The 26,625-nt window shown below is 43.5% G+C and overlaps 1 protein-coding gene across 1 annotated transcript in view; it reads left to right on the top strand.

Moving 5' to 3' along the window:
* The window catches only part of NUP210 (nucleoporin 210), a 462,103-nt gene that overhangs the window by 59,823 nt on the left and 375,655 nt on the right, over positions 1–26,625 (top strand). Inside the window, exon 3 of the mRNA XM_069206618.1 lies at positions 2,942–3,073. Coding sequence (XP_069062719.1) covers positions 2,942–3,073 — 132 coding nt within the window. The remainder of the gene's footprint in view (positions 1–2,941; positions 3,074–26,625) is intronic.

Below are 26,625 nucleotides of genomic sequence, written 5' to 3' on the forward strand. Positions count from 1 at the left end.
GTGTGTGTCTTGTTTGGGGGGGCAGCCCCTTGGGGAAGGATCACTCCCCAAGGGGGTACATTACTGTTGGCCATATCTGATTGGCCTATTTTTGGAAGGCCCATCTTCCCCCAAGGGGGGAAGAAAGCCCACCAGAGACCAGGGAAGATATTGTTTTTTTCCAAAATAAGAGGGTGGGTTATGGCCATACCTCCACCCCAAATAAATGGGGCCAAAGTTGTTCTGCCCACTAGTGGCCAGATGTGGCAATTACCCCCGATCCACACCCCAGGGTGGGTGGGGGGGCTGAAAGTCTACTAGATGCCAGGGAATAAAAAAAAAAAGGAAAAAATAGTGGGATGGTGGCTACCAACCAGAATGGGCCTGGTTATGTCCCCACCCCAACTGAAGGGAGTAACAGTCTTTCAGCTCTTCCTCCGCACACTAAAACATCTTATCCCGAGGCAAGCAAGAGGACATTTGATCATTTTGGGCTTTGGTTTTACATTTGGGCCATGAGAGCTTGGATAACTCTCAAAATTATCCACTTGGAATAGTGAGGGCTGCACTTCATGGACTTTGGGACGCTGCCATGTTGAAAAATCCACCAGACCTAGACACATCTGAAAACTAAACATCTAGATGATTCCAGGGTGGTGTGCTTTACATGCACCCGCACCATTTTCTTACCCACAATTCCCTGCAATCCTCCAACCTTGATGGAAATCACACATTTTTCCCACATTTTTTTGATGGATCCTTCTGGAATCTGCAGGAATCCACAAAATCCCTACCACCCAACATTGCCTCATCTATACTAATAAAAATTCTGCAGCACTTGTCAGCCTAAAAATGTTTTTTTTCAAACTGCCCTTTTGGACCTGCTTTGGTACCCTCTCAATTTTTACATGTTTTGGCTCCTTGGCCCACCTACACAAGTGAGGTATCATTTTTACTGAGTGACTGAGGGTAACGTTGTGGGGTAGGGAATTTGTCCCCGGTGTGGTGATCCTACCCAGAAATGTGGGAAAAATGTGGTGTGTTTTTTTTTTTTCTTTTTTTTTTTTTTAGCTAAATGTGAGGTTTGCTGATGATTCTGGGTAAGAAAACATTGGGGGATCCACGCAAGTCACACCTCCCTGGACTCCCTCGGGTGTCTAGTTTTCAGAAATGTCTGGGTTTGGTAGGTTTCCCTAGATGACTGCTGAGCTCAGGACCAAAAATGCAGGTGTTCCACTTCCCCCACAAAAACAGGTAGTTTTGTATTTGATCATTTTGATGTGTCCAGATAGTGTTTTGGGGCCTTTCCTTTCGCCGGCACTAGGCCTAACCACATAAGTAAGGTACCATTTTTATCGGGAGGCTTGGAACGCTGGGTGGAAGGACATTTGTGGCTCCTCTCAGATTCCAGAACTGTGAGGAAAATATTTTTTGTCCAAATTTTGAGGTTGCAAAGGATTCTGGGAAACAGAACCTGGTGAGAGCCCTCCATCTCACCCCATCTTGGATTCCCCTAGTTGTCTAGTTTAAAAAAATGCTCAGGTTTGGTAGGTTTCCCTAGGTGCCGGCTGAGCTAGAGGCCAAGATCCACAGCTAGGCACTTTGCAAAAAACAGGTCTGTTTTTTTGTGTGAAAATGTGATGAATCCATGTTGCGTGTCCTGTCGCGAGCATTAGGCCTACCCATGAAAGTGAGGTACCATTTTTTTTCGGGAGACTTAGGGGAACACAGAATAGCAAAACAAGTGCTATTGCCCCTTGTCGTTCTCTACATTTTTTCCTTCCAAATGTAAGCAGTGCGTACAAAAGACGTCTATTTGAGAAATCACCTGCTAGTATGGGCACCCCGGAATTCAGAGATGTGCAAATAAACACTGCTTTTCAACACCTTATCTTGTGCCCATTTTGTAAATACGATGGTTTTCTTGATACCTATTTTTCACTCTTTATATTTCAGCAAATGTATTGCTGTATACCTGGTTTAGAATGAAAACCCATTGCAAGGTGCAACTCATTTATTGGCTCTGGGTACCTAGGGTTCTTGATGAACCTACAAGCCCAATATACCTCCCCAACCAGAAGAGTCCAGCAGACGTAACGGTATATTGCTTTATAAACAAATATGACATTGCACGAAAAAAGTTAGAGTAAAATGTGGAAAAAAATGGCAGTCAGTTTTTTCACCTCAATTTCAATATTTTTTTATTTCAGCTGTTATTTTCTTTAGGAAACCCTTGTAGGATCTGCACAAATTACCCCTTGCGGAATTCAGTATTTTGTCTACTTTACAGAAATGTTTATCTCTCTGGAATCCAGCATTGGTTTCACACCCATTTCTGTCACTAACTGGAAGGAGGCTGAAAGCACAAAAGCTAGTAAAAATGGGGTATGTCCCAGTAAAATACCAAACTTGTGTTGAAAAATTAGTTTTTCTGATTCAAGTCTGCCTGTTCCTGAAAGCTGGGAAGATGGTGAACCGCAAACCCTTTGTTGATGCCATTTTCAGGGGAAAAAAACACAAGCCTTCTTCTGCAGCCCTTTTTTTTTTCCCCATTTAAAAAAGAAAAAAAAAAAATCACTGTATTTTGGCTAATTTCTTGGTCTCCTTCAGGGAAACCCACAAAGTCTGGGTAGCTCTAGAATCCCTAGGATGTTGGGGAAAAAAGGACGCAAATTTGGCGTGGGTAGCTTATGTGGACAAAAAGTTATGAGGGTCTAAGCGCGAACTGCCCCTAACAGCCCAAAAATACGTGGCACCTGAGGGGGGGGGGGGAGAGGCCTGGCAGCGAAGGGGCTAACTGAAAAGTGGAAACATTTTCATAAAACGTATTCTGTACCAATTGTGGGATTTGTGACGTATAGTAGAATGCTGTTAAGGAAGTTCACTCAGTGCCATTATGTTTACTGCGGTGTGGAATTGTCTAACTAATATTTTTACTGTTTTCTTCACTTTTCCATTTTAGTGACTGGCCAGGTACTTCGCTGTGATGCAATAGTCGATATAATCAAAGATATTCAAATTGTATCAACAACAAGAGAACTATATCTAGAAGATTCCCCATTGGAGCTGAAAATTCAGGCATTGGATTCCGAAGGTAACTTGAACGTAGCAGTTTGCAGAATGGGTGTGGTATGTAACTGCAACATGCTTCAAAACTGTCCTTTTGTAACACGGCATGTTCTTCCCGTTTGTTTTCAAGGTGGCCTTTTGCAAGTACGTGAGCAATACATATATATTTGCATCATCAATGGAAAACATGCCATTCATGCCCTCTTGTGCTTTCCTGTTCAAACATGTTCTTTATGTTTTTCACTGCATCTCAGACCAGGTTGATGCCGTTGTGCATTGCAAATAATCCTTGGATGAAACTGCGGGCACTTAGATACTCCGGAATGGCAATCCATTTTTCAGTGGGCCCTTTATGTGTCACTCAAGTCTAGAAATTATACATTTGTAGATCATCTTGCATAGCCCTTTATCTTAGGTTGGCCACAGCAGTATTCATACAGGATTTTAAAACAGTGACTTGAAGACCTGGGCTACTTGTTTATGTGTTATGACAACCTGCTGAACCTGTTGTAGAAATGTTAAAAAATAATAGTCCCTCCAGAATACAAGACACGAGGAGGGGAGTGAGTGACCTACTTGTGTTTCTGATGTAGTAAGTGAATTCAAAGGAAAAAATATTAGTAACCCATTTCTGATAACCCAAACGACTATAACCAAATTCAGTGGAATAACACATTAATAGAAATACAGCTTGGTTGAAAGTAATAGAAGAAAATCAAAGTACAATTAAAATCATATCAACCCATTTGGCTTTTCTGTAGTGTATACATGTAATTACAATATGTGTCCAGTACACCATTATGAGTTAGATTTACATCGTTGACACAATGTGAAAATGTTGGGGGAGGTGCCCCATAAGTGTTTGTACAACTCCCGTTTGAACATAGGTGAAAGCATCTATCCCAAAAGTGCACACACACTGGCAGTTTACCAATTATTAAAATAAGAAGGCAAAAAATTGACCTAACGGTAAATCCTGGTTAGGGACCTGGTTTTAATGATAAAGCAGGTAAAAAGATTCAGCAAGACAAAGACGGAAGGAGACAAGGTAGGGAAAGGGTTACGAATACGATTGGGTGTACAGAAAGTGAACCCTACAAAGTGAAAATAGAGGTGCATGCGAGTAAAGGGAAACTACGCTAATTTTAATAAATAAGACTGAAGGGCAGTTTAAAAAAGGGGAGTCTCACACTCCCATACAAAAAAAAACAATAGAGGAAAGAGTAAGTCGAGTGTGGGAGGGGGATAAAAGCAGTACGAGTGAAAGGACGTTCAAATGGTGGCTCCTTGAACTAGCAATTTGAAAAACATTAAAAAAAAAATTAAGCATTACCTTTTGGCAAGATGTGGGATAGAAAGGGAAGTAAATGGATGGAAGGGAAAATGATCTACGTAAACCTTGTAGAATAACCAATGGTGTTTATCCCTCTAAAAGCAGAACTGTGTGTGTGTGTGTGTGTGTGTATATATATATATATATATATATATATATATATATATATTGTATAGCGCACACCTAGCTGAAAGTTAGCAGAGCACTATACAGGTCAAAGGCAGACATACTGACAAAGGGTAACAGAAGGAGTAGCTGGTTAATAAGAGAGAGGGCAAACCGTTAATAATATATATTGTGGCACAGCAGAGAGACCAAATTCAAAGAATAATTTAACATGATAAGTTTGCACATCCCAGCTTTCAGCATTAGCATAAATAGTAAATGTTAGAAATGGGGTATCTAGTTGGCAGTCGATTTGCACCCTGTTCAAGTACGGACCCTCACTGTAGTCAGGATAAGGGAGATAACCGCTCCGATAACCCCTGCTCACCCCCCTTGGTAGCTTGGCATGAGCAGTCAGGCTTATCCCAGATGCAATATGTAAAGCATTTGCACATAACACACAGTAACACAGTGAAAACACTACAAAAGGACACCACACCAATTTTAGAAATATAGCCAATATATATCTATATAAAACAAGACCAAAACAAGAAAAATCCAACATACAGTATTAAAGATAAGAATTTTGTAAGATTTAACTTAAAAATACAGTTTCTTGAAGTCGATAGCTCCACCTGGGGCTATCTTGGCATCGTGATCAACAAAACCAACAGTTCAGGCCAGCCGCAGCATCATGGACCAGCTATGGAGTCGGGAAGACCCGCAAACAGTACCTTTTAAATTTGCAAGGTGTCGTGATCCTCGCGGTGAGCTCTGGAGAGCGGCGTCGCTGTGTCGCCGTGCCGGTTCAGGAGTCTGTGTGGGGGTCGTCGGGCCCTTGAAGTCACATGCATTGCAGATCAAACTCTGGGCTGATGAAGTCAGGAGTGCTGGTGTGGATGGCGTCAAGGCTGTGGTGCGAAGCGGGGTGATGCGACATGCGGTGCCCACAATGTAGGCAGCGGCTCGGTGACGGCGTCCAGCAGCGCCAGTGAGACCAGGGCTGCTGTGTGAAGCGGGGCAGTGCGGCATGCTGTGTCACCAGGTCACAGTACAGGCATTGTTGTCGTTGCTGAAGCGCTGTCATCAGTAGACCCAAGTCGGTAGTGTGGAGCAGGATGGGCTCTGTGCGGCGTCCACAGCCCACGCTGCAGACAGGGACATCTGTTCATGACACTGGGGTCTATGGTGAACCTGGGCTGCGGTGCGGGACAGAAAGGTGCTCCGGGTTCCTCCCAAGCGGTGTCCACAGGCCACGGTGCAGGCAGCATCGTCGTCGGAGATGCCCCTGTAGCAGTGTGAGCAAGGTAATGCCAGAGTGCGGGGCCAACAGCTCGCAGTGCGAGCTGTGGCTTTGTGAAGCCGTCCGATGATGGCGTCGGTGAGACCATGTCGTGGGGCACTGTGGCTCTGTATGCTGTCGGCAGGTCACGGTGCAGGCCAGTGGCGTCGTTGATTGCGTTGCAGTGGTTTTTCTTTTGGAACAGCACAAAACACACAGTTCCCAGTCCTGTAGGCAGATGAAACTGAAGTCTTTGATATCCCTGAGACTTCCAACAGGAGGCAAGCTCTACTCCACGCCCTTGGAGAACTTTCTCAAGCAGGGTACAAAGCAGAGTACCCTTTGCTCTCTTAAGTCAGAAGCAACAACTGCAGACCAATCCAGCAAAGCAACACAGCAAAGGGACAGAACTCCTCCTCCAGCTGTTCAGCTCTTCTCCTTGGCAGAGGTTCCTCTTTATTCCAGAAATGTTCTAAAAGTCTGGGGTTTTGGATCCACCACTTATACCCCTTTCTGCCTTTTAACTATGTAAACTTCAAAGTGAAGTCTCTCTTGTTCACAAGATTGTGCCTTGGCCTGGTCCCAGACACACGTACGGGGGTTGGAGACTGCATTGTGTGAGGGCAGGTGCAGTCCTTTCAGGTGTATGTGACCACTCCTCCCCTTACTCTAGCTCAGAGGGTCCATCAGGATATGCAGGCTACACCCAGCTCCCTTTGTGTCACTTTCTAGTGGAGATGCACAAAAATCCCAACTGTCAAACTGACCCAGACAGGAAATCCACAAACAGACAGAGTCACAGAATGATTTAAGCAAGAAAATGCCCACTTCCTAAAAGTGGCATTTTCAAACTAACAGTCGAAAAAACAAACTTCACTAAAAGATGTATTTTTAAATTGTGAGTTCAGAGACCCCAAACTCCAGATTTCTATCTGTTCTCAAAGGGAAACTGCACTTTAAGAACATTCAAATGCAGCCCCCATGTTAACTTATGAAAGAGATAGGCCCTGCAACAGTGAAATCTGAAGTTGGCAGTATTTCACTGCTAGGACATGTAAAACACATTAGCACATGTCCCACCTTTAACATACACTGCACCCGGCCCTTGGGGCTACCTAGGGCCTACCTTAGACATGCCTTAGATGTAGTAAAAGGGAAGGTTTGGGCCTGGCAAGTGGGTACACTTTCCAGGTCGAATTGGCAGTTTAAAACTGCACACACAGACACTGCAGTGGCAGGTCTGAGACATGTTTACAGGGCTACTTATGTGGGGGGCACAATCAGTGCTGCAGGCCCACTAGTAGCATTTGATTTCCAGGCCCTGGGCACTTCTAGTGCACTTTACTAGGGACTTAACAGTGAATCAGATATGCCAGTCATGGATAAACCAATCAACAGTACAATTTATATAGGGAGCACTTACGCTTTAGCACGGATTAGCAGTGGTGAAGTGCGCAGAGACAAACCAGCAAAAACCGAGTCCAGTATACCATAAAACAGGAGGTCAGAAGGCAAAAAGACAGGGGAGATAAGCCAAAAAGCTGCCAGGTATAGATAAATAGATACTCATTTAGTGGCTGATTTTTACAAAGTGAAACCATAAAATCCTGGTAAAACCATGCCTTCCCTGCTTAACTTGTGCGATCTCCGGCATAAATTTTATTTCACCAAAACAAATTTTTCTTTATTATTGCATATGGAAGGACTGCGAGTTCAGAATACCAGTTGTACAAAAAACTATTGCATTTGCTTTATTAGACTATGTTGCTCTACAGTAATCTTTCCCTCCTACCGGGTTCTATGACAACTGTCTTCCCTCTTATTTCACTAGTGGTTCATGTTTAAAATCCATCATTTTTATTAAGTACTTCTCAATGCATTTCTATAATGTGCTGTATTCATGTCAAAGCTTCCACCTGTTAAAGGTGTTTGTTGTATGATTTACATAGCAACATTTTTTAGGGCTTAGCTCGTGCAGTGGCTGAAAGAGACAATCCAGACCCTTGGCTCCGCTCTGGTTTGGCTCTCCCTGTTACTATGTTGGCTCGCCCACCTTTACCATCAATAGTTCGAAAGATAGAGGGTCCTTGTAGTGTGACTTTAGAGTTTCTGGCATTACAATTTACAAATACAAGTTAGCCTCTCATTATTTTATTATAATGTTAGGTTATTCCATCTTGAGAACATAAAAGCACACCATGTTTATGTTGAGTGGGAATATTATTGCTAGTTTGCAAATAGATCGCCTGTGCTTTACTGATATGTAGGCTAGTTTGACCTTGGCTTAAAAAACTGAAGGGCGATTAATTTCTTGGGACCTAATGACTTTGTAAAGCTGCTTCTCTGTTATATTATTAATAATTTTAAAACAAGCAGATGCTTGTTGGATTTTCTTTTTAAATTTACTGGCTGATCTGTAGGCATATGTGCTGTGTTGAAAAAATATTTCTGGCTGGTGTCATTCTTAAAATGTTGTAATCTCTAAAGCTGCTGAAGTTTGAAGTACAGCCCTGATAATACTCGTCTCATGCACAAGTCAAAACAGTATGTTCCAAAGACCTCAATTTTGTGTGTTGTGTGTAACTTGCCCAGAGTTGTTTTCGAGACTTCTGATGAGGAGTAACTTAAGGAAGTTATTCACAAGCAGGTAAGTAAAGCAGAAGATTTTGCCTCTCCACTCTCCACAGTGCTCAGGTAGAAAACCCATGTAAATGATTTCACTCCTAGGTGTTGAAATGAAATCTGCACACCAAACCACAGGCCTCATCCTCTACATGCTTGTTGCACTATATGAGCCCGTGCTAGACTGGGACCTTTGATATCTTACTCAGGCTGCCCTCGGGAAACATCCTTTGTCCAAAGCAATGTTTCTCATGGCAGGAAGCTGTGGGGCTGTCTCCAAGCTGGAGCACCACAACATGAGCACAAGTAAGTATGAGATCTCAGCACCAGGCTGTCATCGTTCTTCCTGAAGCAGCAGTCAGGGACAGGTGAAATACATACCTGACCTAGAAACTGCCTCACCTTGAAAAAGTAACTACAGTCTAATGTCTTCTTCTTGACATTCAGCAAATGGCATTGCTCAAGTAGACTAATCTGCATCTCCTTGTTAAATGAAAAGTGTAATTGTATTTAAGGTAGCCCGGCCTCTCCCTTCTCACTTTAGTGTCTTGTCTTGCTTTCCTGCCTCCAGCTACAGGAATGCAGGCAGTGCACTCCCACTGTCTGGAAGCTGTTCCCACCTCAATATCAGGAGCATCAAAATGCTTTCCTTTCGTACTTAGGCAAAGCATTTGTTAGGCAAATTTGAAGGGCAAACATCAGAAGACATGGCTCCCGCATTTGTAGAATTTCCTTGCTATGTTTGCATTATTTACCCTGTATATTCTGTCCTGTTGCTTTAATCATGAGGGTATTGCATCAGTCTAGTGTAAGATCGTGCTTGATATATCCCTATATATGCATACAGCCATTACTTTACGCTTCCAACCCCCCAGCTGATCAGCTGCTGTTGCTAAAGCAGTGGTCTAATAATAGTCTAGAAGTTGACTTACTGTTCACCTGATTCTAGGGCCTACCAAAGGCGCTTAATATGTAACTATTGCACATGCAGATAATTATGTTTTACTTTTTGAGTTTAGCATCCTCTGAGTGCATATTATGTCAAACATTTGCTCTGTGACTAAAGCCCTTTGTGAAAATTTTTACCTTGACTTAAAACTTCCAAATATCACCTCATTTTTATCTTTGAAAGACCCAGTCCTAGCTGTCCATCCTCTGCATGCCTTCCCTCTGAGTCATGTGCTTGTTTGCCTTAATCTCTATTATTGTATTTGTCCAAACTGCCCACACCTCATCTCAAAGCGTGCAACCTGCCTTCTTGGTAAATCATACCATGCAATTGAATAATGCCTAATCTGCTCTAGCTCATTTACTAATCACACCGACCATCTGCATGAACTCATATAGCTGCCCCTGCCAATGATGACGCCTAACTAAAACTAGTTTTATTCCGCCTAAAAGATACGGGAGTGGACATGCGGACATGAAATGGTCTCTTTGAGGCAGCTAGACTAAACTCTTTATAAAAACAGCCACTGGATTAACCAGTTACCTTGATTCCCGATCAAAGTGCTGCTTGGCATAAAGCACTTCACCACCTTGTTAGGGCTACTAAGTGCTTTATAAATGTTATTGCAATGCAATACTTAATAAACGATCTGTTAACTTTCTGTAGTGTTCACTCCTGGTCCTTCCATCCCCTATCCACTCATCAATAATAGCTGCTAAACGGCTAAAAGTCAGACAAGGGGGGGTCAGCCCTGAGGTGTCATCTTGGGTTAAAGGGTGAGTGATCTCTCTTCTGGCAAACACCACTGATGCTGGCAGCTCACTCCCTTGCTTAGTGCATTGTCGTATTTCTTTGAAGCACATGGCCTTGGCTGCAGTGCACAGAGACCATTCACTGCCGCACACAGGAGAGAAAGTTTTGGGCACATTTGAGTTAAAAATGCACAAAGGAGTTCTGAATTGGGTGTATGGGTTGGCTAGATGCAATTAGAATGTTAATAAAGAACACTGAATATTTTTGTTTTTAAGTGACGTATTTGCAGTATGTCGCACATACCAAGGGTTAAAGTCAAAGTAATTTTTCCTGACAGAATTGTTTTTTTTTTTTTGGTCAGTGGCCAAATGAGGAATGTAACCTACTTCTCTGAAGTACATGCCCATCAGATTAGCTGCGGGTTCACATCTCCTTTTCGTTTTATATGTGGCAGTCCAGAGCTTGTTGCACAGCGAATGATATTGAAGTGCATACTAGAAATATCCTGTTAAGTCTTAACGGGGGGATGGTAGTAGCACCGGTTCAAAAGAGCTGCCAGAAACCAGAGAATGTAGTTTGCAGATTTTTACTACAGTTGAAGCTTTTAGTTTTTGTAGGTATTGTCAATTGTCACAAGTTCAGACACTTGTTTAATTTCTTTTTTCCCCCTGTAGATTTCGAACCTACAGCATGTAAGTGCTCTAAACTGTTTTTAAGAGATGAGAGATTATAAAGCACTACTTCTATGTCTTGGCTTTCACCTATTTGCTCACATTCCTAGCCTGTGTACGCGTCATCTAGGGAAGGTCTGGGAACTGCTTCCCGGAGCTGTAGTAGATAAAGGTTACACAGTGAATATTGCACATGTTAAATAAAGTAGCTGCCCCCTCTTTGCTCAGATAGGTCGGTGATCTCCTAAGTTCTTTATTCCACTGATCTGCTGTTACTCAGAGTTGCTGCTGTGCACCTCAGCTAAGATTTACTGCACGCAGCTACCCTGCCGTGCATTTTTAGGTCGACCTTACTAGACAGTGCATGTGGTTCTGCTGGGAGGCATATTGTGGCTTACCAAGAGCATAGAGGCTTGAAGCCCGACCATTGCTTACCATTGAATGGCTTTCATTGTTACTCTCGTTTGCCACCTTCTTATTACCATCATGTCAGTCTTTTGTTTGTCCCTCCCACAAACCATTGCTTCTTTCTAATTTGGCTGGCATCACTGCTTCCACTGCTTGCTTTGCAAGAGCTACCTTTTTCTTTTGATTGAAGCACTCCATTAGAGTGTTTGTTTTTCAATCATCTCCTTCATGTACATCTCTCTCCCTGCACTCCTTGTTCTATGTTGCAAACTGCTTCTCTCCATTCTTTTGTGCTTCTCTCCATTGATTTCCCCCAGCAACTGCGACCTCTGTTGGCTTCGCCTGACCCTTGTTGTTTTCATGTCCCTTTGAGCCCCACGTTGCTTTTGCATCCCATTCTCTCTTGTTTTGGTGTACTCCACCGCCTCCTCCCCTTGTGTTGCTTTGCCCGATCCCCACACCCTCTCCCATTTTGTTCCACTCCTCCGCCCTCCTGCTTAAAAAAATGAAAACGTGTTTTTCAATGTTTTATTTTCTTTTTAGTTACCGATCTAACTCTGATCAGTAACTAATAAAAAATAAAAAAAACACACACAAATTTTTTGTAGGTGTGCGCCTACAAAATGAAAAAGGCAGCAGCAGCACCAGCACCAGATGTGTTTTCTTTTTTTTTTAAACTTAAGCCACACTGCACAGCTTTGTGGATGCTATGCAGTGTGGCGGATACCACTTGGCAAATTTGGTTAGTCACAAAGGTAAGACCTGTTGGCTTTGCCTGTACTTATTTTTTTTTTTTTTCCTTTTCTCTCCTTCTGGGTGTAGTTGCTCTGATATATTCAGAACTTTTCCCTCTCATGGCCTCAAGTCTGTTGCTGCTTAAGTGATATTGTGGACTTGCACTAAAGTCGAATTGGTCTTTTCCCAAGGGCACTGCTTGCATTATCATGACCAATACAAAGCTTGTCTTGATCTTGACATACCTGGTTCTTTAGAATTGCACCCATAATGTCAGCATAGAGATGGGTTGGCAATGCTCCCAGTGGGCAAGCTGATGCGAAAAATAAATTTTTTTAAATCGTTTTTTTTTTTTTTTTTTTTACTGTAAACAGATGCCACATAAATGAAAAAATAAAAAGAAAGGTGCAATAGCCTTAATGCGCCAGCTACATGCATGCAATCAAAATGTTGAATTTAAAAATACCTGAATAATGTCCTATAATTCCAGTATAGCGGTCTAGATGCTTCCTTGTAGACAGGTGTACATAGAACAGGTGTAGAAACAGCTTTCAGTTTTGATATATATGACAGGAAATGTTTTTTGTTTGTTTAATAGCTCATGATTGATTTTCATGATGGTTCAGCAAAACACCAAATTAGTTATAACGATAGATGTCTGTGCTGCAGTTAGATACTGCTTAATCGGCCAATCACAAATTGACTGTAACTACAAACATAATATTATTGCTCGCTGTATAATCCTGGCATAAATATGGCAGTGGCAGAATGCAGGTACCTGTGATTGCCACCAACCCACCCATACGTGTTATCACATGATAAAGTGTACATTAATTTCTACTTCGATACAGCACCTCAAGGTGGATGTCTATCGATCGGACATTCATTCAGGGGCCACCAGGTGTGTATTCCATATGACTTCTGCCGTGAGGTAATAACTAATGGAGCATCCATTCTGGTAATTGGGACGCTGCACACTATAACCCCACCCCTTTGTCTTTGCAAGTTTCTATTGCTTTTGTCCAAGCTTCAGGTTTGCATCACATGCCCAGGCTGGATGTTTTTGGTTTAGGCTAAATACATTTCCTAAAAGCATGCATACTTCTGCACACGAGTTCAGGGCAATGAAATGACCTTCAAAAGGTATGTCACATGGTTATCTGCCTTCCTGTGTTGTGCCAATGTGAAAGATTTTGCAGGTCAATTCGGATGGAAGCTCTGTTACAGCATTTGTTTTCCAAACTTGTTGATAGTTTCTCTTGCGACAAGCAAAGTTCCTACTTTTTTAACCAAAACAATTGAAAGCTATTCAGGGGTGTGAAATTTATTAAAATATCTACTTTTCCATGGGACAGGTTGCTTCTTAATTCTACGTGTCCTGTAAAAAAAAACTACTTGCCCCACTTGGTGCCATGTTGTGCGGTAACAAATTATGGCAGCAATCTCATTATGTAGGATCTCCGATAATAGCCTCTCTGATTATGCCAGGACTACTGTTATAGTTGGGCTTGAATACTTGCAATTTCAATCCCTAGTGTAGCAATTTCCTTATTTTGCCACCTTTACACAGATCTACATACCGGGGCTGGAAGGAGCAGTAAGAAATAGTTCCAGGTCTGGATGGTCTTTGAGCCTGAAACCTATTAAGTTGTATGTTTTAAGGGTTTTCACGAGCTCTTCTCTAATCTTTTCCCATCATGAGAAAGGCTGGAAATGTACTCCTGATAGGGGCAGAAGTAGAAGTTCTTCAGGGGTTGGGAAAAAAGTGGTTGCAGACAGCTCCCCTCTCTGTAAACTGGTAGCCAAAGGGTTTGTGCTGCAGGGTGTTGGGCCTACTTTTCCCAAGGACAAAAAAAATATGAATACTTGTTGCTCTTGAGCCCAAACAAGATGTCTCGGTAATAGGAATTTTGCATACCTCCTATTGTAACCTAGCATTAATGTTTTAATTTCTGTTGACTTCACAGTCAAAAACTGACTTATTTTGATTGATTTAAAATTATTTTTAGGTCGAAGCCTACCAGACAGAGCAACTGACTGGTTTGCTAAAGACACCTTGGACATTCAGAAAGCTTCATTGGCAATACATTCCAGCTATTACTTAGTGGTTTATATCTTGCATTTCCCGGCTTTCTTTTTGCTGGCTTTGTTTTTTATGCTGTTGAGGTTCAGTTTGTCCCTCCCAAGGAGCATCACCTTTTCACCCTATCTCTCCTTGTGTTATTGCATGAGTGCTCCTTTCTGTAAACAGGCCTGTAAATCTTGATCTTATCTTGTCACATTTGCTATGCATTCACAAACAGAGGTCAAGTGGCAGGCCCTGTTTTCCGAGGGAGCTTGCCGTTTGCTTTTCTTTCTCAGACTTAAGAGTGAGAGGATTTATGTGACCTGGATAACGGTGTACTGGAAGGGGTTTATTTCTGGCACACAAACATTTAAAGGTACTGTGCAAGTATTTCCGAATATATAGGAATTAGCAAAGCAGAAATGAAGCACATTTTTTTTTTTTGTAATTATGAATTGTGTCAGAAACATACTTCAATATGATTTAAAAAAAATCACTACACTAAGTGATGCCATTTCCTCACATTATCGCTTGTGCGCTGTACTGTTTTATTAGTAAAACAGCATGCCTGTGCAAATGTAATGGTCATTTCCGTTGAAAATGTGTTGTCTGTTATGGGAGTGATAAAACACCATGCATGCTTCACTTTATGCCTCTCCACTCTGCACCACGCCACTGCGCTCTTATCTGTGCCACTCCGCTTTGAGCCCCTGCCCTTTACTCCACTGTGCACCACTCCACTTTACACCACTGTGCTCTACGTCTCTCTACTCTACACCACTCCAGGCTAGGCCACTCCACTCTACTCTGCACAACTTCAATCTATGCCACTACATTCTATGCCTTTTTATCTCTACTCTGTAGACTTATTGACTAGGACTTTTAAGCTGTCCTGGTGTAGTGTCACTCCATTTTGTTTCTGTCTGCCAATCCACTGTATACCACTCTAATTTACTCTGCACCACTGCACTCTATGCCACTGTGCTCTAAACCACTTTACACTGCTCTCTACCCTGCATCACTGCACTCTGCCAGTTCACTCTACTCTGAAACAGTCTACTGTATGCCACTCTACTTTGTGCCACTCTATTCTCTGCCAGTACACTCTACTCTGCACCACTGTAGGCTAGGCCACTGCTTGCTACACCACTCTACTATGCACCACTGCACTCGACAACACTCTAATCAGCAGCACTGCACTCTGACACTAAAGTCTGACTCTATTCTACTGCACTCTATGCCCCTGCAATTCGCAGCACTTTACTATACTCCACTCTGCACCACTCCACATCACTGCATTTTAAGATGATGCATTGCACGCCGCTGAATTCTGTCTCTGCACTCTACGCCACTGTATTCTGCAACCCTCTATGACGGTGCACTCTACACAGTCCACTCTGCTGTACTCCACTGTATGTCACTGTACTCTACTCAACACCACTGTACTCTGTGTTGCACTGTACACCATGTTACTCTACTCCACTCTTTGCCATTGCACTCTACTCTGCACAACTGTACTCAATGCCGTTGCACTCTGCCACTCTAAACCACTGCACTCTACACCACTGAACTCTACCCCTCTCTACACTGCGTTGCCAATACGCTCTTTCACTCTGTCACTCTCCGTCACTCTGCTATGCATCACTCCACGTAACTCTGTTCTGCATCACTCTGCAACTCTGCTCTTTATGCCACTCTACATCACTCAACTCTTTGCCACTGTACTCACACCACTCTATTCTGAACCCTTCATCACTGCCCTCTACGCACTACACTCAACTATGTAACACTGTAATCTATGTCACTGCATTTTATGACACTGAATTCTAGGGTGCTGCAATCTACACCTCTGCATTGTAGGCCACTATACTCTGCGACACTCTACACAACACACTGTACATAAGTCCACTCTACGCAAATCCACTGTATGCCACTGCAATACACACCACTCTATGCCACTTCACTATATGACACTCTACTCCACTGTACGACACGCCACACCATTCTTCTGTACGCCACTAACTGGTTCATGCTGAACAGCAGCCATGCTAGTGTACAACATGGCCAAAGCACATTGGCAAACCCAATAGCTCTTGCATAGGCGAGACCTGTTAGCTTTACCAGTGCTTGTTTTACGTTTGTTTCATAAATTGTTGAGGTCTTGTGATGTGCAGCCTGCGGATCCATTACAGCATAAAAGTTGCACGCTTAACATTGTGTAATGGAACCACGTGATATCAGCAGTAGTCTGCCTTTTCGTACAAAAGTTTTATTATGGCTTTGCAGAGCTTAAGTGCTCCCCCCCCCCCCCCAGTTCCTTATTCAGAACAGATATGTGTTTTAGCCCTGAATACAGGAGTTCTTCCTATTTAGGTCAGGTGTTAGCCAAGTACTTTTGTTTTAAATAAAATATGTATGCTATACATACTTATTGACTAGGACTTTTAAGCTGTCCTGGTGTAGTGTCACTCCATTTTGTTTCTGTCTGCCACAGCACGGGAACAGGGTTAGTGTTATTCAGCAACTGGGTTTCTCCCCCCCCCCCCCCCACCCCAAAAAAAAGAGAGAGAGAGATATTGATCTCTCCTTTTCATGAATGGTCCTTTTCATGAATGGGTGCTCCGAAGTTTACAGGGCACTCACAAGTTTCTTAATCCCTTTGCCAGCACCCCGCCATCATTGCATGACAAGCGCTTGAAGACACCTAATAAAGGAAAAACATCTACTAAAGTAAGAATGAGACTGCATGTATGTACATCAAGGTGAACTATCTTACATACAATGATGGGTGGGTGCGGGCAAAGGGGTTGAGAGACATTGAATGGTCCGTTTTTTATTATCACGTACTGCTATCCAATGAGAACATCTTCTAACGCATTTAAATCTGTAATGTGACATTGTTCTGTATAACCAGAGTTGAGAAAGGTGAGGATGCTGAAATACGTCTGTGGTTATTAATGATGTTTGAGAAACAGGAGAGTGCTCTAAGCTTTTGTGAGGAGTACTGTTTGGTGATTTTATTGAGATACATATCTATCTCATATCAAGTCCCTGCTTCCAACTAACTGCTGCCGCCAAACGGGATAGGTGCTCGGTTACGGGCACAGGACCTATAAACATCCACAAATTATCCTCTCAATCCTTCTTGAAAGAAACCATGGAATTATGGGCTATGATTAAGACCTACACGGTAGAAACGCGCCAGCCCTGAACAATACAGCGTATGTTGAATAGAGGAATACATTTATTCGATCGAAGAAATCGGGAGTGCCGGTGGTTTCTTTCAAAAAGGATTGAGAGGATGATTTGGGAAAATATATATATATAATATAATAATAATAATATACATACCTACTGGTGGTTGCCAGTAGGTAGTACCAAGTTTCCATACGAAAATAGTTTTTTTGTTTTGCCAATATCTTTGGCACAGTTTGACATATCTTCATGAAGTTTTCAAAACTAGGTTACCACCCACCTTAGCTGCTGTCTTGAACATTTCCGGTTGATTTGTGAATCTGGGGTCGAGAAAAAGGGGATGGGTCCCAAAACTGGTTTCTCCCATGCAATGTCCCATAGGTATTTTAGACATAACTACAGCCCGAACCCCTGATCACAAGTACATAAAATTTGTCAGAAAGCTAGATCTTGGGCCAGAAAGAGTGCTGTTTTTAATTTGGTGTAAATCCGTTCAGTAGTTTTGGAGTTATTAGAAAAAAAAAATTATGTATATCTAGGGACATGGGTCCACAGAGCCGACAGATGAGATCTGATTAGCTGCCACCACTTCAGCCAGAAAGTGGTGGCAGCCACCTTTGGACTCTGACTCAACCCAGTCCAAAGAAAAGAAAAGAATAAAAAATAAAAGGGGTGTAAGGTAGGAATACCCTGAATCCCCTAGGTTTGGTGGTGGCGTCTCTGCCAGGGGCCCAAAATATTTCTTCTTTTTAATTATCCCGTGAAAACGTCGTGGATCAGCTGGATTTTTTTATTTTTATTTAAACAAGCACGATTATGCTTGCTTTAAAAAAAAAAAAAAAATGTATAGCCCCACAGGCAGGCCAGGTCCTGAGGATAATAATATACATTAAGGGGGGGGGGGGGTTGCATGTGCACCCCCTCCTGGCCAGATTTCAGCCCCAAAGACAACCACCTCTCTCCGGTGGCACAGTCGTGAACAATGAAGGAAAGGAAGGCACACAGGGACTGCCAGTTACCCTATACCCCAACCAAGGGCCCAGCCATGAACATAATGGCAGAGATGGCCCGTACTGTCCCCCTCCCGGGCAGTTTTTTTTACTCCAGGGACCCCAACCCTCAGAGCCTAGCCGTGTACACAAAAGTGCGGGTGGCCACCCTCCAGGTGCCATTAACAGCACCTCCTATGTCCTTGGGTGCCTACCGGGACATAGCATTTACCTCTGTTGGTTCTTGTTTGGCGAGAGCAATTTTAAACCTCGCATCAAGCGAGAACAAGCACTAAGCTGGTGGGAACAAGAAAAATGCTCCCACTTGTTGGGAGTGGACTTTTCATATGTGGGGGGCCTGTGAGGGCTTTGGCGCCCCTCCCCCAATGGCCTACAACAAAGAGAGAAGTATTTGCTCTGGGTGGGCTCGGGGCACCCACCCTTTACTGGCCAGGCCCTGGGAGTGGGGGTCTTTTCCCACCCTCCACATTGATAATGTTGCCAGTCCCTGGGGGATTGGGATACCTGAGGCCAAATTTGGACCAGGGAGGGGGGCTGTGTAGCCCCTCCCCAGTTATTAATAGGATAGTCCACTGGGGATGGAATTCCTGGGGCCAGTAATGGCCTGTGGAAAGGGGGGGCACATGCCTCCCCCTTCTAAATATGGACTGGCCCCAGGGGATGGGGTCCCCAGGGTCAGAAACAGGCCCACACAGTGGGGGTTTTTGGGGGTTGCTATGTGCCTTTCTCCCCATCTACAATATGGCCAGCCCCCAGGAGATGGGGTCCAGGGGGGGTATGTGCCCCCTTCCCGCATAAATTAGGCAATAAGCCCCAGAGTATGTGGTCCCCGGGGCCAGTAATTGCAGGGGGAGGGTGCTGTGTGACCCTCCCCTCTTCTAAATATGGCGAGGCCCTGGAAGATTGGGTCTCTGGGGACAGAAAAAGCCCTGGGGGAGGTGTGGAGGGCTACATACCCCATTCCCCCACAAAAATGTGGCAGGCCCTTAGGGATGGGTCCCCAGTGTCGGTATTGGGGAGGGGGTCAACGTGTCCCTCCCCCTTGCCCTTGGTTGGCTGCATACGGGGGATTGGCTGGAGGATCTGGCCACAGGCCAGGCCCCTTGCGGCGGTGCTTGGCTTTACATATGATAGCTAATTATTACTTTGCATTAAGAAAACATAGAAATTCACTTAAAAACTCAAAGGTTACATGGACGTTATAGTTGAGAAATTGAATTTAAAAACTCATTGAAATTTACTAAAACAAAGATTAACCAAACCTGCACTGCTAATTACCCCACATATTACATCAGCCATGACATTTTGTATGACCTCAACGCAAGTTATAGTTACCTCAGGGCACAAGTTAGTTTCTTGAGCTAAGTATAACTATAACTGCTGAATTTCTGTGGTTTTGTGGGTGAAAAATCTGATCCTGACTATAAAGTCCCTGTAACCTTTGTTTCTGTCGCATGTCTACATACAATAGCAATTCACAAACAAAATAAGAATTGTCAAAGACAAAATGTTGGCAGCCAATGCCAGACCTATTGGCTTTGCCAGTACTTCTTACATACTGAGATATCAAAGATGTACTCTAATGTGGAGGGATGCCCAAAAGATGCCCCTCTTTGCAAAGGTGTTTGATGTTACCTTAACCTATCATAGTGTATAGTTAGAAAGTAGGCTTTTTACCTGTACTCCTGTTGGGGTGGGGGGTGCCTACTTGCTTGCCCAGGTGAAGTTTTTGCAGCTGCATCTGACTGGGGAACCTTTATCTTCATTATATTTGGGACATGCATGAGAGGTATGAGGGTGTTGCTGTTGGTTTTGGTGTGCTTTGATGGGTGAATTGCAGAGTCTATCGGATGCCACCTGTGCAAGTTATAAGATGGTGGTTGCTAATGTGTGAGGTAGACTTCTCCTGTACCTGCCTCCTAAACCAGAAGAGTCTGGTTGGCTAGGCGAAGTTTCCCAGTCTTCCTTCAATGCTCTGTTTTACTGCTCTATCCTGGAGGTTTTGCTTCAAATGTTCTCTGTGTTTCACAATGATTGTCACCCCTCCCCTATCCAAAGCGGAATTTCTTTGGGAACATCCCGTTCTGCTTTAACTATTCCACATTTTGTATGAGGCCGTCTCTGGGTGGGGTTGGTGGTGGAGGGTCAACATGGTGGATAAGAGGTATTCTAAGGCATTTGAGAAATGCTGACCGCTTAATTGGACAAGCCTAGACATCAGTGGAAAATAAATACCAGATCCTCTCCCGCCAGTACTTTAATCAGTTTGTCAATTCTAAAAAAGGGATGCATACAGCTGAAATAGAGAGAACACAGCAGAGCCAGGAGTGTGATCACTGCTGCATCCACTCTTCCATTTCAAAATGGGCCAAAGTCTTGGAAATATTACAGCGATGCTAAGCTGCTGACCTATGGAGAGAAGCATACCTATTTGTGTGAGACAGAAGAGCTGGACTATGATTATCAGGAAGTGTGACTGATCCTCAGGTAATAGTGCGCCCCAGGTGAGAGGAAGGACATGCGTGGAGGATGGTCTGATTGGCTGAGAGTTCCCTGGAGCTACAAAGATATCCCAGCTCAAATTCTTGAAGAATCCCAAAGCTCAGTGTAGTTAATCCCTCCTGAAGAATCTTGAGGACTTTCGCCTTTGTCTTTTTATCCAGGCCCTACACCATCATCTGGAAAAGGTTACCCCAATTCCAGAACCACTGGAGTCCTGTTCCTAGGTATTACAGGCCCAGCAATATCACAGTTTGACGCTCTGGTCACTACCCCCAGTCCTCTCCAGTCTAGTAGTCTAACGGCAATTTTGCGCTCCAGTGTCTGTAATGGGTGCCCCCGGAGCTGTATATTTTCCCACCACTGGGAACTCGTGGAACTCTCTGGTGGGATCTGTGTGTTATGGCACATTACCAACACCTGTAGGCAGATATATATTGTGAACTGGCACTCTATACAGCCACTGTTCCTGCAATATAGCCCAGTGACTGCTGGCTTGGCCATCAGTGATTGCATGAACCAGCCCTCAGACACAAGTGACTGGACACAGCCACCCACTTAAGAAGTTTGGGCTCTTTGGTTTTTTGTATGTGGTCTATTGGGCATCATTGAGTTTTCTTTTTGGTTTTGTGGCAAATGCACAGTGGCACGTTCTGAAGCATCACCCAAAGCAGTCTGAAACTACAGGAACATTAGTCTTGTCCTATCAAGTATCTTTTAAGTCACTGTCTTAAACCCCTGTGAAGATGTGATTTTTGCTGTTTTGCCCAAGATGTACAGCAGTATCCCTCTGGCAAGACTGCCGGTTCCTCCACATGATAACAATGAGTACAGACCTCCAGAGTCCGCTATTGGGTACTAGCTCTGATCCAGCTGTTAGACACATCTTGTTTTCACTTTTGATTCTGTCTGGACATTGAATTTATTTTGTGGGTAAAAGGTTTCTGGGTGTTTAACCTTGCACAACGTTCTGCAGTAAGCTTTGACTGCTCACACTAGAATCCTGGGAGTCCAGTGCTAAAAGTGAGTACTTTGAACATCCAGTTGGAGTGTGACAGAATTGTGGCCCTAGGGCACCAGTTGTTACAGTCGATGTCTAGTAACCTTTGACTGCCATTGGACAACAAGTCTTCAAAGTGTCCCACACACTTGGTAATTCTTCCACCCCTCCTAGCCTCCTGACCATACTCACAAAGCACTTCATCACATTTGTTAGTGTTATCTCCCCATACCTAGATCTAATAGGCAATCCTATTCCTAGCCTCTACATGAATACCTAGTGCACTTGCCCCCTACGCCTATTAAAATTCATATTGTTATTGTGCAACTAACTGTACTACTGCTGCTCCTAATTGCCATATTAATCATTCGAGTGATAAATGTAGTTTTGTTGGTAATGGTACATTAAGTACGACTAGACATTGTAGCATTAGTACCTCTGGTAATACTGCAATTCTAATTCTCTAGTATTATTACAGGTACTACCATCCTTTACTGCTACTGATACTTAGGTGCCTGTGGTGCTGCTATGAAGGGTAGTTGTATTGATACATGTAAGAGTACAAGGACTGCTGTTGGTGTCATTAGTAGCTGTGGTATGTTATTGGCAAAAGTAGTTTGATTCAAGGTAGTAGTTATATTTGTATTATTTATGACTGTATTTGTAATGGTTGTAGCAGGTGTAGTAGTAGAAGTGCCTATAGAATAATTGGTAAACCTTGTAGTGTTTGTAAAAACAATAATAGTAATATGTGTAAGTATTTGAAGAAACACACTATAAGTAGCAATACCCACTCTTATGGCCTGATTTAGACTTTAGGGGATTGGTAGTGATGGGTCGCTGTTACAACACGCTGCATATCCTGTTCACGTTAGTAGAAATGCTGTTGGATACCATCCACATGCGCACTGCTGCACACTGGGACAGAGTAACCCGTCTGTCGAACTTTAAACCAGGCCCTTAGTATTTGTGGAAATATTATAGTAAGCAATACTATTACAAGTGGTGGGGCTGTAATACTATCCCGGGATGTACCTCTACTAGCAGTAGTGCCAATATAACAGTATCACTAGTTGTTGCAGTAGCAGTAAGATTAATAATAGTAATGATTGTCCCAGCAGTAGGAATAGCACACAACAATTACAATGATATAAGCAGTAAGACTTGTAAATAACTACAGGCTTTTTGATGCATCAGTTAGAAATGATTTGTAGTGGCTCAGTACTTTGCAGTTGAAGAGAAATTCTTGTTTTCAGAGTTTGGCAGTTTCCCAGAGGTCCTTCAATGTCTAAACAAGCGTGTAAAGATGAGTTGACAAGTCAGGCATCTGCAAGTTTATGTAGGACTTTCTTTCTAATCCCAGCACATTTACGAAGCATTTCTTTCTTTTACTTCTATCATTTAGAATGTATCAAATCACTTAATGTGGGACACCTGCTTTGTAGGCAAAGCTAATGTTTGTATAGTTTTTTTGCACCCAGCCAAGTAAATTCTATATTCCTAAGCTGTTACTATAAAGGTTGCACTTCCACTGTCTAGCAACAGTTGTATGCGTCGTCTTTTATGAAATTAGTACCACGGAAACATAGTCCTCTTTCAGTGGTTAAATCTTTGTGCTTTTCCGCATGGAGCAACAGCCAATCCCTTATGTGAACACAATTTGGAAAGCTCCTAAAATGCTTGATCTAATAAAATAATTACGCGCATACTACTCATAAAAGTTCCAAATCTTTGCAACTGATTTAAAATGTGCTGATGACTGAAGGAGGAGGCACAGTTACTGCCAACCACTTCCTTACATTGTCCACTACCTATTTTAACGGAAGAGTGCCTTATCTTTCCTCCACCGTCCTGACTATCTTATGTGGTGAGTCCCCTACTCGCACAGAAAAAGTTTGATGAGTAAGTGCATTTTTATCACGTTTGTCGCAAGTGAAAAACTTGTGAAAGTTTGCACATTAAAATATGCTAACGTTTGAATAACACCAATTTCTTGAGATCTCGAAAAATTTGAAAGGTTAAAAAAAACAGTTGCTAATCTTGATCTCAACTCTTCTTCGTCTGGGACATCGTTCCAGGCTTCAGATGCTGCACAACCATTTAAGTTATCTTGTAGGAAATGCCACCTCTGTAGTAAGATTTACCTGTTTTTGTTTCGACTTGGACCTCTGAAATTAATGATTGCTCACTGGTTAGAGGCCAAATTCACACACCTGCTGTGTGCAAGAATGGTGTGCCTTTGTTCTATCAGTGTACTTCATTCTACAGCGAGGCTGGCCTTTCTTCATGCCAGAATGTCTGGCTGACCCTTGAGGAAAATCATTACTAATAAATGTACTATTTTAGGACAGCAGTCAGTGTGCATTTGAGATATTTATAGAGTTGTGGAGGTTACTTGTACCCATGTGTGAGAACTGGTGTGAATTATATGGTATGGTTGGGCGACCTTACCATGTAATTCACTCACATAACCGCCTTGGGTCCAGCCAGGCTCATTTGCAGAAACCTTTAGCTCAACAATAGGTAGCTGTGGCTTTGAGCCGCAAGATATAATCAAAGGAAATAGTGTAAAACATTTAGAAGCGCCAAGCAACAACATAAGGGGGTCACACAACACAAAAGAAACCCAACACCAATTTATAAAAATAGATTATATTTTTATGAATATGTAGACCCTAAAATGAGAAAAAACACCAAAGGATTCCACAGATTTAGATTTGTAAAGTAATTGTAATTTTCAGTACTTTTAATCACAAACCCAGACAAGCAGTGGTAACTGTAAAGTTGGGAAACTATCAAAGTTTGAAAGAGTTATGCTCATCTACTTCGGCCCGACTAATGTGACCAAAACAGGCAGGGGGAATGTCGGGGAGCCTCTAAGGAGTATTTGGACAGTTACCTGGTCACCAAAGCATTCTCCAGGGTATTTCTGAGCATTATATGACGTCCGCCACAGGCGTTACTTTAAAGTGGTTACTCCTTGATCCACAGTCAGGTGTGACGACTTTGGCCATAGAGTTTGGGGTCTCTCGAAGTCCTCTTTGAGCCAGTAGAAGGCCAGCTGCTGCTGGGCTACTGATTTTTGTCCACTGCTCGTTCAGTGATACATTTGGTGAAGATTAGAGTCCCACTTGAGCGACCAATCTGGACTCAGACAACACTCCTGGAAATGGTAGACTTGGGTGCAACTTTTGAGGATTGGTCTCTTGGGGTGCCCAGTTTTAGATTCTTCAGAAGTGGCTGCTGACTTTCAACTTCGATTGCCCTGGTGCTGGATCTAGGAGGTCAGCTGACTGACCCTTGGAGCACCTTCTTTGTTATGGGGCTTGGGAGCAACTTTTCCTCAAGCTAGGAGCCACAGGTACAGTTCTCTCTCCACTACCCCAAGGTGCAGTCCAGCAAATGGTGCAGCGTCTCTTTGCCAAGTCCAGGGGTTAGCAGGGCAGTCCTTTGGTCCTGTCCCCAATTCTGTAGTGATCTGGGGTTTCGGCTTGCCCAGAAAGTGCCCGGGTGAGTGATGCGGTCACTAGCCAATGGACTACCAGGCTCCCTCCTGCCCTGTGACGACGTCCGGCTATGCGTGGTATCTGGCAATCCCAGAGTGCACTTTTATGCCCACTCCCAAGATGTCTGAACCTTTCCTTGGATGTTAGGAGCTTGGTAACCAACTCTAGTGGTGTGGCTGCCTGTAGGCTGCATGCCCAGGGTAAAACCATTTGGGGCTCTGGTCTCCCATCTCTGTTTCCGCCTCTAGCCTGTCGACCTGACAGCCCTTCAGGAGTGTGATCCCCATTTGCTCACCAGTTGTGGCTTTGCCTGTGAAGCTCGCCTTTTGGGCCAACACTCTATATAGCTTCCTGCAAGGGAAAGGTAACTTCTCTCTCAGTAGCAGGCCTCTATTGTTCCTGAGTCTGGGAGATGTTCACACTAGTTCCCACAAGGACAGAAGGCAGTCTGGTGGCCTACAGTTGTGTGAGGCTACTAGCCAAACTGGGTTGTATGATGGAACGACGTATGCCGGAACCACACATGCCTTAACAACGTGGATAGAACCACAACTGCGTTGTTTCCATGCATTCCTTTACCATGCATGCCCTTACAACAAATTTTGTTGTAAAAGCATGCCCACTAAAGGCATGCGTGGAAAAGGCATGCAAAATGGCATGCATGGTTCTATCATACAAACCCCCCAACTCGCCCTGATGCCCAAAACTACCTCATCCCCTAATACCTAAACTACCCTGACACCCCCCACCAGCCCTGAGCCTTAAAAACAAAGAAAAAACTCTTACCCCCACCCCCTTCCTTAGACACTAAAGTACCACCCCACCCGCCCTGAACCCTAAAACAAAAACTACTGCCAGCCTCCCACCTGCCCTGAGCCCTAAAAAAAATACTATCCTAACCCCCACCCCTTCCTTAGAAACTATTCTGACCCGCCCTGAACCCTAAAGAAAAAACCTACCCTTACCCCCTACCCCTGCCCCATAAAACAAAACTACCCTGAGCCCTAAAACCTTCCCCGTTAGTTAATTACGCCGACCACCCTAAAAACTAAATTACCCTCCACCCTAAGCCCTAAATCCACCCCACCACTAAAAGCTATCCACCAACCCTGCCCCAACCCCACTTACCTCACTGCATCCTCTCCCGAACATCACAAGGCTTTTTCTGTGCCTTAACAACGCATATGCGTAGTTCAGCAGATGCATGGTTAAGGCACAGAAAAAGCCATGTACTGTTCAGGCAAGCATGGTTAGGCTTGCGTTGAAAACGTATGCTTCGTTCATGATGCGTTGTTTAGGATGTTTCCCGCTAAACTGAGCAACAGAGTGGCAACTCTCTAAAAGTGACATTAAATTTGTCTTGGGCATCAAGTCAAGTTTAATGCCACAATGAATTTGATACTTCAAAGCGGCTGTTTTATTAGTCCCATGCAGAAGTTAGCTG

This window comes from Pleurodeles waltl, chromosome 9, assembly GCF_031143425.1.
Source record: "Pleurodeles waltl isolate 20211129_DDA chromosome 9, aPleWal1.hap1.20221129, whole genome shotgun sequence".
Classification (NCBI taxonomy): Eukaryota; Metazoa; Chordata; class Amphibia; order Caudata; family Salamandridae; genus Pleurodeles; species Pleurodeles waltl.